We start from the raw sequence: 13,527 nt of genomic DNA, 5'->3' as shown, positions 1-13,527 counted from the left end.
TAAATGCATTTGTCCCAAGTATAATTTGTTTATTCAGCAGGTCAAAGTAATTCACACACATGTTAATTCACATTTCTTCTTTTCTGTAGGTTTAAACCAAGAGGATGGGAAAGCAGAACAGTAAACTTCGCCCAGAAGTGCTTCAGGACCTACGAGAAAATACAGAATTCACAGACCACGAGCTCCAAGAGTGGTACAAAGGCTTCCTTAAAGATTGCCCTAGTGGCCATTTAACTGTAGAGGAGTTCAAGAAAATCTATGCAAACTTTTTTCCGTATGGAGATGCTTCAAAGTTTGCTGAGCATGTATTCCGTACCTTTGATACAAATGCTGATGGAACTATTGACTTTAGAGAATTTATAATTGCACTTAGTGTCACATCCCGAGGGAAGCTGGAGCAGAAGTTGAAGTGGGCGTTCAGCATGTATGACCTGGATGGGAATGGGTATATTAGCCGAGGCGAAATGCTGGAGATTGTGCAGGTATGCCATTGGGTAAACGTTGATCAATTTGTTTGTATAATTTTTTATTTCTTGCGCTCCCCCACACCAAAGCGCGCTCTCTCTCCCTTCTTCCTAAACGCACCAAATTCCAACTATGCACAGATTGGATGGTCCAGTCTGTTTCTCCACAACCGTCTTCAGCTGCTGCTTGGCTGACCACCTGGGGAGGTATTTTTTGATCAGTTGTAGCGAGTTATAGAATATTTGAAAGTGAAAATAAATATTTTAGCCAATTTGTTGGAAACAAAAATCCAGTAGAGCCAGGAGTGAGGGAAGGACATGAGCTTTTGGAGCGTTTGGGAAAGTCTGGAGTTTCAGGAGGATGAAGGCTTTGAGAAACCTGAGCCTCGTGATCAAGATGTGGATTAGGGTTTTGGGAGCAGAGAGGTATGGGGGGAACATGCAGTATTGTGAAAGAAAGTGGTCTTGGCAACAGATCAGGTATGTGGGTGGAAGCTCAGTTTAGATTCAAATAGGGTGCCAACATCCACACCTCTGAATTTAGCCTGAGGGCAGACAAAGATATGTAGGTGCTGGCAGGAGGCAGATCATCATAGAATCACAGAAGGAGGCCACTCGGCCCATCTTGTCCATGTCGGCCTTCCAGTCACACACACACACCCTTCGACCATTACCCTTTGTTTCCTGCCTCTGAACCAATTTTGGGTCCAACTTGTCACTTTGCCTTGGATCCCATGGGCTTTTACTTTCGTGACCAGTCTGCCATGCGGGACCTTATCAAAAGCCTTGCTAAAATCCATATAGACTACATCGAACACACTACCCTCATCGACCCTCCTTGTTACCTCCTCTCAAAATTCAATCAAGTTAGTCAAACACGACCTGCCCTTAACAAATCCATGCTGACTGTCCCTGATTATTCCGTGTCTTTCTAAATGAAGATTTATCCTGTCCCTCAGAATTTTTTCCAATTTTCCCACCACCGAGGTTAGGTTGACTGGCCCGTACTCAGTCTATCCCTTTCTCCCTTTTTAAACAACAGTACCACACCTGTAGCCAGAGAGGATTGGAAAATGATGGTCAGAACCTCTGCTATTTCCTCTCTCACTTCTCGTAACCGTCTGGAAAACATTTCATCTGGGCCTGGGGATTTATCCACTTTCAAAGATGCTAAACCCTGGAATACTTGCTCTTTCACTCTGTTTATTTCATCTAATATTTCACACTCCTCCCTGATTGCAATGTCTGCATCGTCCCTCTCTTTTGTGAAAACAGACGCAAAATATTCATTAAGAACCCTACCCATGTATTCTGCTTCCACACACAGGTGACCTTATGGTCCCTAATAGGCCGTACTCTACTTACTTTAGTTATCCTCTTGCTCTTAATATATTTATAAAACATCTTTGGGTTTTCCTTCATTTTACTTGCCAATATTTTTTCATGCCCTCTCTTTGCTTTCCTAATTCCTTTTTAATTTCACCCCTGCACTTTCTATACTCCCTTCGGCTTTCTGCAGTATTGAGTCCTCGGTATCTGTCATAAGCAAAGAGCCAAGATTTGATTTTAATTAAACTGGAGGTTTTTGACTTTTAATGTTTAACAAGCCGATGAAGAGGATAGCAACAGCTTTGCAGTTGGTGGAAGCGGAGAGGTGAAGTTGGGTGTCAACTATATGCCACCTGGAGGTTATCCCTCTAAATGAGTGTCAATGAGGAGTAACATGTAAATGATGTAAGGTGCCAAGGATTGAGCCCTACGATACTATGGAATGACCATGCATACGTGGAAGGAGAAATCATTAAAAGAAATGTGTGCATTGCAGTGGATATGAGTGGAACCATGAGAGAATAGTGCCATGGAGGTGGATTGTGGAGACGACGTACAGGAGGATGGACAGGATGAGGAAAGATTGAGACAGCATCAGTCACACAGGATGTTAGCAAATTTTGACCAGTGCACTCTTGGTGTAGAAGGGGCAGAAGCCAGATTGGAGTGTGTTGAACAAGATGGACCCATAGTTTAGAAGCAATAACTCATTCCAAGACTTTGGATAGAGTGGAAAGCTTGTATATAGGTTGGTGTGAGGAGAGAGTGGGGGGTGTCTTTGAGAAGGGGGGTTCATGTTAATTTTAAAGGAGATAAGGACCAATAGGTGAGCCTGGGGTTGAAGAGGGAAAGTTAAATGATTAGAAGCTGGGATGGGTTGATGGGACTTCAATGAGGAGCTCGATAAGGGTGGGAGGAGAATGGGTGGGAGCAGGATTGGGAAGAGGACATGAATTGTTGGCGGAGACAACAGCGTGGTGATCTCAGTTTTGGGCTGAGGTCCTCGCATTTAATGTACAGCTGAATATTAAGGATGGAGGTCAGAGGGAGAAGTCTACCATTTTTGTGCTCTCCACTATCTTGGGAGTAGTACAAGGAAAGGAAGCAACTGTACTTGCATTACAAAAATAATTATTAGCAATTTATAATCTCAAGCTCAAGAATTGAAATTCAATCTGAAATCAAAAATGTACAACAAATCTGTCACTTAACCTTATGCAATCGGTTTGAGGAGGTGTAGCTCTCCGAATAAGGATAACAATTTGACTTGGTGATTTAATAAAAGAAATGTACTTTTTTATTCTATAGTCCTTAGCCAGTTTCATCTGCTATGCCAACAACTCCTTGCTAACCAGAAGAATTTAGCAACTTGGCTCAGAAGCAATCTCGTGCTTGTACAGTTTGATTCTTTCATTACTATCAATAATGTATTCAGTGTTCAACTTGTAGTGCAGTCTTGGTGTGAAGGTTAGTCTGATTGATTTGAGGATTGGATTTTAGGAACTAACATTTTAAATCCCAAGATAATCATTTAAATCATTCATCATCATCATTTAAACAGGGTGTAACTAGGTCCCAATGATCCATTTAAAATTGATTCCCATTTACCTAAATAACATTTTTCAAACAATTCCAAGTTGCTATTCAAAGTTTAAAATATTCCGTCCTCCTGTCCAACAATGTCCCTTCTTCCCACAGTTGCACACTGGACTTGTCCAGGTTACAGTAACTTGTGTAAGCAGGGCAAAATAATTATCCAATGCAGTACCTAGCATTATAAAATGCTCAGACTTGCTGCCTAATTAGCAGGTAGTGAATTTAGCTCGTGATGGGGGTGGGGAGCGAGAAAGTGGAAGGCAAATAAAACTTCAAAAGCGAGCAACGTTCCATAAGTTGTGTGGACTCGCATTAAGTAACTAATGTGGCAGAGCAATCCCTATTCCTTATTACCAAGTATCATCATTGCTTATATTTTGTTACAAAAACAGGATGCAAGAACATAATATAAGATGTAGGAGCAGCAGTGGGTCATTTTAGCCCCTCGAGCCTGCTCCGCCATTCAATAAGATCATGGCTGATCTGATCTTGGCCTCAACTCCACTTCCCTGCCCCGCTCCCCATAACCCTCGACTCCCTTATCGTTCAAAAATCTGTCGATCTCCACCGTAAATATATTCAATGACCCAGCCTCCACAGCTCTCTGGGGAAGAGAATTCCAAAGATTCACGACCCTCTGAGAAGAAATTCCTCCTCATTTCCGATTTAAAAGGGTTTCCTCTTATTCTGAAACTATGCCCCCTAGTTCTAGATTCCCCCATGAGGGGAAACATCCTCTCTGCATCTACCCTGTCGAGCCCCTTCAGAATCTTCTGTGTTTCAATAAGATCACCTCTTATTCTTCTAAACTCCAATGAGTATCGGCCCAACCTGCTCAACCTTTCTTCATAAGTCAACCCCTTCATCTCCGGAATCAACCTCGTGAACCTTCTCTGAACTGCCTCCAATGCAAGTATATCCTTAAATAAGGAGACCAAAACTGTACGCAGTACTCCAGGTGTGGTCTCCAACGCCCTGTATAGTTGTAACAGGACTTCCTACTTTTATACTCCATTCCCTTTGCAATAACGGCCAACACTCCATTTGCCTTCCTAATTACTTGCTAGTGCAGTATTGGCCTCCTTGGGATGTCCAGTAGGTGAAGGAAGAAAGGTAGATGTCTTCTCATAGTCCTGAATTCCCCCTCTCTTTTCCCCCCCCCACTTTCTGCTTCTCTTCCTTTGTCACCGCTACCCCTCCCTCAAGAAAACAAGCGTCCATAATAAATCTCTGCCCCCTCCCCTCCCCTCGCTGCTGGAACTAGAGGAAGCATTGCTGGGTGGTGGTGGGGGACTAGGGGGGCGGGAAGGGTGTGTGTTTGAGCCTTTTCTGCAGTGTCACAGGGCTGACACAATACGTGTAATGAGTAGATGGAAAATGAAATGAACCAGTGATTGAAGCTTAGTAGAAGTTACTTGGAAATTCTCACAAAACGTGCAGATGTTGAAAATGACCCATTTCTAAAAAATTTTTTTTAATTAAATTAAAATAAAGTGCTTCTCATGATGGATTGTGGAATAGAATTGAACAATAAACTGCATTCCAAAAGCTATTGCTTAAAACTTACAGAAACATATTTCTACCTCGGTCCCTTTTTGCCATTTGCTTCGGTGTGAAGATGATCAAGTAAATGATGCACTTCACTGCAATCTGTGTTCACTAACTAACTTGCAAAATTCAACATTTGAGAGAGTATTTGCAAAAGTGCTGTTGTATCCTTGACATACTGGGAGGGGAAATGGAACTTTAAAGTTCCATATTCCATGTGTTCCCATCTATCTCTTATTGCTTCTTCCTGAGAGTTTTTTAAAATCTGCCTCTCCATTTTGTTATAATTGAGGGCTATAAAGTTTCCAGACAACTTACCTGGAGATGGGAGAAACTTAAAATCTTGCCTTTTTAATATCCTGCAAATTGGCTTGCAGCAGTTCTCCCTATTCCATGTTTATACTAATCTACTTCACTGTTCAAAAAAAGCCCTGCTTAGAGATGACTGCAAAAAGTACAATAATTGTATGCTACCTTATGTGTCGTAACTGAAATGAACCTCAAATCCTATTTAAAAGTTAGTCTTTGACACGTAATTAGATAAATATCAAGCTTTGCTGAGCTATGGTAAAATATAAGGAAGGTAATTTCTCCAGTTTACAATGTACACCCATAGTATTTGACTCTAATATTCAGTCTTCACCTTGCTTTTGCACACACATTTCAAAAGGTTTGAAGTATTGTCAGTTCATTCATGGAGTAAATTAAATATAAGCTAACCAATCCCATTTCTTGGTGTCAGGCAATTTATAAAATGGTATCGTCTGTGATGAAGATGCCAGAAGATGAATCTACACCAGAAAAACGGACAGACAAGATTTTCAGACAGATGGACACAAACAACGATGGTATGTAACAAAGGGAAATGTAGTGAGCTGTGTAAGCGAGAGTCTTCAGTTTCCTAGCGTTATGAGCCCAGTGGTTAAAGGGATGAATATTTATACAGGAAACTTTCTGGTATCCGGCACGGGCGGGACCGACGTGGTGCCAGTTCATCAAAAATTCCGGCTAACCGAACACTATAGTAAAAGATACGGAGCTGAGAGCTCCGTATAAAGCAACAAACCCTGTTGGCTTCAGAACAATCGGCACAAGTTGCAAGCGTCTCTGTAGCTTAGCAACAGCTGCAGCCACACCCTTGCACAGCAACAAATGGAGTAAAAAAAGTAATAAAAGTTACCTGAACCTACTCCTGAATTTTGCTGGTTAACCGACATTTCCAGTTATTTAGGGGCCGGTTAATCGAAAGTTTCCTGTCCTGGTAATGGGAGCACAGCATTCACTACACACCATTCAGATCCACTATCTTTGAAAAAGGAGAAAGGCAAGGCCCTTAAAATCATAAGACAAGTTGGTTTGTTATTACTTTGAGGAAGGAAGGGTAAAAATGAGAAGTTGGATCACCTTAGCTTTAGGAACATGGAAATGTTTTAGGGTTGGATAATCAATGAGTCCGACCTCATTAAACTTTCCTCGTAACTTCCAGAGTCACTGACTCCTGAGATAGAAACATAGAAGATAGGGGCAGGAGTAGGCCATTCGGCCCCTCGAGCCTGCTCCACCATTTAATGAGATCATGGCTGATCATCCAAATTCAGTACCCTGTCCCTGCCTTCTCCCCATATCCCTTGACCCCTTTAGCCTTAAGAAATATATCTAACAATGATCTGCTATCATCTTGAATCGTCAACATAACTTTCTCTCTGTAATATGCTTCTAGTACAGCAAACATTACTCTAGATAAGGTCTAACATCTGTCACATATTTGTGTATTCAATCTGTCTAATGCAAGTCAGTAACGTTCTACTGTAACCTCGTGTTGTGTTAATGGACACAAAGGACATCCTCAGACTGGTGCACGGTCCAACTTCGCCCTCAACTTTTCTACAGCCTTTGCCAGTTGAACACACCATCCTTCTTGGAATCATAGAACAGTACAGCACAGAAGGAGGCCATTCGGCCCATCGAGTCTGTGCCGGCTCTTTCGAAGAGCAATCCAGTTAGTCCCGCTCCCCCGCTCTTTCCCCATATCACTGCAATTTTTTTTCTCCAAGTATTTATCTAATTCCCTTTTGAAAGGGTGATGGATACAGATTCAATAGTAGCCCATCAGGCAGCACGTTCCAAATCCTAAGCACTCGCTGCGTAAAAAAGTTTTTCCTCCTGTTGCCTCTGGTTCTTTTGCCAATCACCTTAAATCTGTGTCCTTTGGTTATCGACCCTTCAGCCATTGGAAACAGTTTCTCTTTACAGGAAACTTTGTGATATCCGGCACTGACGGGCCCGGCGTGATCTATCAAAACTGCCGGGCATACAAAGTTAATGTTGAAGCATACGGAGGTTTTCATCTCCGTATCTGACAACAAACACTGTTGCTTAGCAACAGCTTCTAAAGAGCCGGCTGCAGCTGCAAGCGTCTGTAGCTGAAGCTGTTGCTACAGCTACAGACCTTGCAGTGGCTGACTGGGGGGGAAAAAAAAAGAACGAGATCTAAAAAAAACTTACAGAAAACGGCTCCTGATTTTTGCCATTAGATCGAGTATTCCGGACATACAACCTCCGGATAAAACAAAGTTTCTTGTATTTACTTTATCTAAACCCTTCATGATTTTAAACACCTCTCCAAATCTCTTAGCCTTCTCTGCTCCAAGGAGAACAACCCCAGCTTCTCTAGTCTATCCACGTAACAAGTCCCTCATCCCTGGAACCATTCCAGTAAATCTCCTCTACACCCTCTCCAAAGCCTTCACATCCTTCCTAAAGTGCGATGCCCAGAATTGGACACAATACTCCAGCTGGGGCCGAACTAGTGTTTATAAATGTTTAGCACAACTTCCTGGCTTTTGTACTCTGCCTCTATTTATAAAGCCTAGGATCCCATATGCCTTATTAACTGCTTTGTTAACCGGTTCTGCCACCTTCACAGATTTGTGCACAAACACACTCGCGTCGCTCTGTTCTTGCACCCTGTTTAGAATTGTACCATTTAGTGTGTATGGTCTCTATTCATGCTTCCGACCAAAATGTATCACCTCACACTTCTGCGTTGAATTTCATCTGTCCTGTGTCCGCCTATTCCACCAGCCTGTCTGTCTGTCTTGAAGTCTGTTACTAGTGTTTACTACACTTCCAAGTTTCGTGTCATCTGCAGATTTTGAAATTGTGCCCTGTACCCCAAGTCCAAGTCATTAATGTATATCAGAAACAGTAGGGGGTCCTAGTACTGAACCCTAGGGAATGCCACTGTATATTTCCCTCCAGTTACCTCCCTCCAGTCTGAAAAACAGCCATTCCCCACTCCTCTTCTGTCCCTTAGCCAATTTTGTATCCATGTCGCTACTACCCCTTTTATCCCATGGGCTTCAATTTTGCTAACAAGCCTAATATGTAGGATTCTCCCATGCATCTCCTCTGTTGTCCAGCTCAGTGGGACTGCCCTCACCTTGGTTCCACTCTTATCAATCTAATATCCCATCCTTTAGCTTAGTGTCCATTTTGTCTGATTATGCTTCTGTGACTTGCCTTGGGCCATTTTTCTATGCCAAAGGTGCTGTATAAATGCACGTTTTTATAATAGGAAACATGATCATGGAGGAGGAGGATTTGGGCGGATTGCTGGTTAGTTATTAAGTCCTTTGTCTATAAGAAGTAATTATTGTAAAAAGAGGCGATTGTAAAAACCACAGTTTAATCCAAGATGCTAATATTGGTGCTACCATTTAATGAAACAATATTTGATTTGTTGGCAGAAATCAATGCAAAAAAGGTTGATGGATTATGGGAGTTGGTTGCTAGGATGATTCTTGATCATAAGAGGTTTTGAGAACTATTAAACTTAAAAGAAATCAAAAGGAGTAAAAATACAGAAGGGATGATGTAGTTTGTGTCAAGATGGAAACTAGGGTGAGGGAGATAATAAGATTATACGCAGTTCAGGAACAATTTTACTCGTCTGTTTATTCTATAAATTCATACAAAGATGGAGAGTACATAATTTGTTAAATCATTCAAAGATTGTAGAGATTTCCAAAAGAAGAGAAGACAGACCTGGGGATGAGATGGAGCCAGAAATTCAGGACATATGGACCAAATGATCCTTTTGCATTCCTAATTGTCATCTATTTCAATGATGTAAATTTACTCATGAACTATAGGATGTTCAGCAAATCATTTTGCTATAGAAGGATTCAAACTAACCCCAATGATTTTACAGTTGATATTTGTCCCAATAATGGAGCCTACCTATGCTCACTTTTCTGTGGTCCCATGATCTGCAAACCCATCAGTAACAGATGGGCTTTTCCAGTTTTGACATTGGAGATGAAATTGAACTGTTTGCTCAGCTTTGCCAATTTTCATTCTTCTGGATTGGTTAAAAACCAACTCTAAAGGTCAACATTTTTGTTTATATTATAAAGTCTATACTCGATATAGTCTCGCACGTGCTCTCCCACCTCTAAACTACACAGTAGGCAGAAGGAGGAGGGAAAAAGGCAAATAACATATTTGAATATTTTTAAAATAAGAGTTAGAATCATCTAGTTGATTTCTTGTGGTTTTATACCTGGGGAGTCAAGACCGAGTATACTCTTGAGCAGAGGATCAGGCAGGAATGACGTATGAGGAGAGATTGTGTCGATTGGGCTTATACTCACTGGAGTTTAGAAGATTGAGAGGGGATCTCATCGAAACCTATAAAATTCTGACAGGACTGGACAGACTAGATGCAGGAAGGATGTTTCTGATGGCCGGGGAGTCCAGAACCAGGGGTCACAGTCTAAGGATAAGGGGTAAGCCATTTAGGACTGAAATGAGGAGGAATTTCTTCACCCAGAGAGTGGTGAACCTGTGGAATTCTCTGCCACAGAGGGCGGTGGAGGCCAGTTCATTAAATATATTCAAGAAAGAGTTGGATATATTTCTTAAGGCTAAAGGGATCAAGGGATATGGGGAGAAAGCAGGGACAGGGTACTGAATTTGGATGATCAGCCATGATCTCATTGAATGGCGGAGCAGGCTCGAGGGGCCGAATGGCCTACGCCTGCTCCTATCTTCTATGTTTCTATGGATTGGACCAGGGTGCACAAACTTAATTCAGCCCCTATTTTAAAGTCGTGTATTCGGTCGTTCATTTTTATTTCCACTGGTAAATGTTGACACAGGAATTTATAGTGGAAACTACCAACGTAAACTTGTCATGCTGTAATTACACCCTCCTGCCTATGGTGACACTGCAGTTTGATTTATTATTGTAGACATAGGAATTCATAATGGAGAAAAAGTTGACAGGGAGTGTGTACATATATAAGATGTTTAATATGTTACTAGTGAATCTCCTGTTCCATTGCACATTGGCAGTCCAAGACACAGTCTACTCCTCGGGTGAAGCGGGGATAGATGGCAGTGGATAATTGGACCAGGGTGACCTGATGTAATTCACTCTCCATTTTAAAGTCCTACATTCTGTCCTCCTTGTGTTTTAAGTTTCTATGTCCACATTTATAAAGGAAAGACTATATGCAAACTTGTCATGCTGTAAGTAAGCTCACCTGCCACTGGTACTTCAGTGCCTCCATTGGTGGGAGGGTGTAATTACAGTGAGTTTGCATAGGCAGTTACCATTAAGTGTGACCATAGAAATTTATAGTGGGGGAGGGGGGGGGGAAATAGATGACAGGAAGTCCTACAGATCTGAGACTTTTAATATAGATGAGAAATACTAGGCATGAAAGATTTAGTTAAACAAGGGAAGGGACAGGTTGGTGGGTTAATCAGCATTGCCACTGCAGACCAACTTAAACATGTGTAGTTGAGGATTAAGAGTAATGAAGTTGTGCTGAAAACTTAGAAATGGAAGCAAGACTTTCATTTTCTCCAGCGCCTTTCACGACCACCGGATGTCCCAAAGCGCTTTACAGCTAATGAAGTACTTTTCTGAAGTGTAGGAAATGCAGCAGCCAATTATCGCACAGCAAGCTCCCACAAAGTGTGTGTGCATGTGTTTTCAAATGTGCCATTGTGTTACAATTCCATCAACAGATGGCTGCAATGATGAAATAAATTGCAGAATACACAAGTAGTTGGCATCTTCAGGGTGACATTTTAATCTGCAACTTTTTTTAAATAGACAAGATAAACTCAAAGGATTTTTGAGTAAAATGTGCTGTCAAAATGGGACATTGTAGGCTTAGAATTCAGTTTGTATTTCCTTGTGCAGCATGCCCAATTGCATACTGCAACTAATGTAAACACTTAAATTATAGAGGTAAATCTTCCCTATCCAGCTGGCTACACTAAACTTTGTTTAACTGCTGAGCAATTGTAATGTGTTCCAATTAGCAAATATGCAATTGAATTGACACAGCTTAATGGGCTGAAGAAACCCTTTGTTTAACAAATCTGATTTTCCTCCACCCACATCTGCCTTACTAAAGTGGTATGAAAGAGTTCATTTTTATTAACTGAAAACAAATACTGCCAGTACAAAATCCAATTGATGATGGAATTGTAAAATGTCATTGTTGGAAAGGGAGGGGGGGGAAGTCTATATATTCTACATTTTGTGGGGTGTGACCATGAAATATAACTTTAAATTTTATTTCTAGGTAAACTCTCTCTTGAAGAATTTATAAAAGGTGCCAAGAGTGATCCTTCCATTGTTCGACTACTACAGTGCGACCCCAGCAGTGCAAGTCAGTTCTGATTTAAGTAAGATTTGTCTGGACAGTAATGAAGAACCACTGGCTTGTCGTTCAAGCTTAGCTTGCAGCAGATGCCTTTCACTCATTCCTAATGGTTTGGTGGACAGATTCAGTTGCCAGATTTTTTGCTGCATCATGCATTAAAGTGGCTGGAACTCTGCTTTTTGCAGTTACGTAAGTGCAGCATTCCCAGTTACGTAAGTGCAGCATTCCCATGCAATGAAGCAATTTCCACAGATATTCCAAAAGTTTAAGGTTATGTTTACATGCAGTTGTCTTGAGTTTTTTTTGTTGAATGCAGTTGATGTATCTAATATGTAGCTTCAATCACTTATTTAGTTAAAGGGGGGGTTTGTAAATATTCAGTGAGCAACTATGGAATTGTTTGTTGGAGACTAGATCATACCAGATGTTGAAATAGCAATGAATGTAGCTGACGGCTAAAAAGCTCATCGTGCAAGCGCCTGTAGCTTCTACGCTTCTATCCTGTAAGAAAATTGCTTGCCCTTGAAAAATGTTGGGCATTTCAAAAATTCTTTACGGTGGAATATAGTTCAGTGTTGAAGGCCGGTCTATATATTTAATGTAATGCTATTTAGCCTTTTCCTGCATTTAATTTCAAAGCTGGTTTGATACATATATTCATACTGATATATATATTTTTATCTTGCTCACTAGTGATTGAACACGTGTCACAACTACCAGTGAGAGTCATGAACATTTAATATTTGCCTATTATATAAAATATATTGATCACAAATTTAAGTTAATTTTTTTTATTATAAATCGAGGAAAATCTGTTTTTAGGGTTGCGCAAGGAAAGAGAAACTTCCAGTTGATGTTGGCAGAATTAAATGTTTAATTTGCAGCAGTAGGGGGATTATTGGAGCAACGGTCAAGTTATCTGGAAAGTAGTATTTGCTGTTACTGATGTATTGCAACATCATTTTGCAATGTTTCTGTATTTCCAGCTGTCAGTAGTTCAAACCATGTGTACTCCAGTGTTACTTGACATCTGCCTACTGCCGAGAAGTGTAGCAAAATAAAGCCTACCTTTTCCAGTCCATGACCTTGTGATTATTTATAAAATCAATTGTAATATTGCTGTACAAATTAAATCTCCACCTTCCAAGAAATGTCACCAGTTCAGTGGACACAAACAAATGCTTAACTTGTAAAGCAAATTGAACAAAAAAAATCCTCACTGTGCAACCATTGATTATAACCTACAGTGGTGGTGGTCTTTCCCTATGCTGCATTGTTTCTTTGATACCAAGTAAGGTTTCCTGTTTTAAAACAATCATTTCAATTCTTCAGAATCTCTTTGTGACAGTTCCTGAACTGATTTGCTCTGTTTATCTATTATTCTGTGATGTGGACAAACGCTCATTTTGGAGATTAAATAGGTGGAGGAGATGAGAGGTTCAAAATGGCTCATCCTAGAACACATAAGAAACAGGAGCAGGAGTAGGCCAATCAGCCCCTCGAGCCTGCTCCGCCATTCAATAAGATCATGGCTGATCCAATCTGGTCCTCAACACCACTTTCCCGCTCTCTCCGAAATAACAACAGAAAATGCTGGAAAAACTCAGCAGGCCAGGCAACATCCGTGGAGAGAAATTAGAGTCGACGTTTCGGGTCTAACCCTTTTGCTATCGTTCCCGCGCTCTCCCCTTGACTCCTTTGTAGTTCAAGTGTCTGTCAATCTCCACCTTGAATATATTCAGTGACTCCGCCTCCACAGCTCTCCAGGGTAGAGAATTCCAAAGATTCGTGGCCCTCAGAAGAAAGTCCTTCTCATCTCCGTCTTAAATGGCAGAATTTATATGTCGTATGTATATTAACCGTATCAATCTCTCATCACGGACTTTGGAGACTCCTTGGCGGGG

General features: G+C 41.1%; 1 protein-coding gene across 3 annotated transcripts in view; it reads left to right on the top strand.

Annotated features, from left to right (window-relative positions):
* The window catches only part of LOC147112241 (hippocalcin-like protein 1), a 66,343-nt gene extending 53,641 nt beyond the window's left edge, over positions 1-12,702 (top strand). For all 3 annotated transcript variants that reach the window (XM_085996327.1, XM_085996325.1, XM_085996326.1), the window contains exons 2-4: positions 90-482; positions 5,680-5,785; positions 11,543-12,702. In XM_085996327.1, the coding sequence (XP_085852453.1) occupies positions 105-482; positions 5,680-5,785; positions 11,543-11,640 (582 nt within the window). In that variant the 5' untranslated portion in view covers positions 90-104 and the 3' untranslated portion in view covers positions 11,641-12,702. The remainder of the gene's footprint in view (positions 1-89; positions 483-5,679; positions 5,786-11,542) is intronic.
* The last annotated feature ends 825 nt before the right edge of the window (positions 12,703-13,527 follow it).

The sequence above is a fragment of the Somniosus microcephalus genome, chromosome 9 (genome assembly GCF_052327205.1).
Source record: "Somniosus microcephalus isolate GS21.2 chromosome 9, FLI_Smic_1.0, whole genome shotgun sequence".
Taxonomy (NCBI): domain Eukaryota; kingdom Metazoa; phylum Chordata; class Chondrichthyes; order Squaliformes; family Somniosidae; genus Somniosus; species Somniosus microcephalus.
The sequence above is the reverse complement of the archived record's forward strand: the minus strand, read 5'-3'. Positions and strand labels throughout refer to the sequence as shown.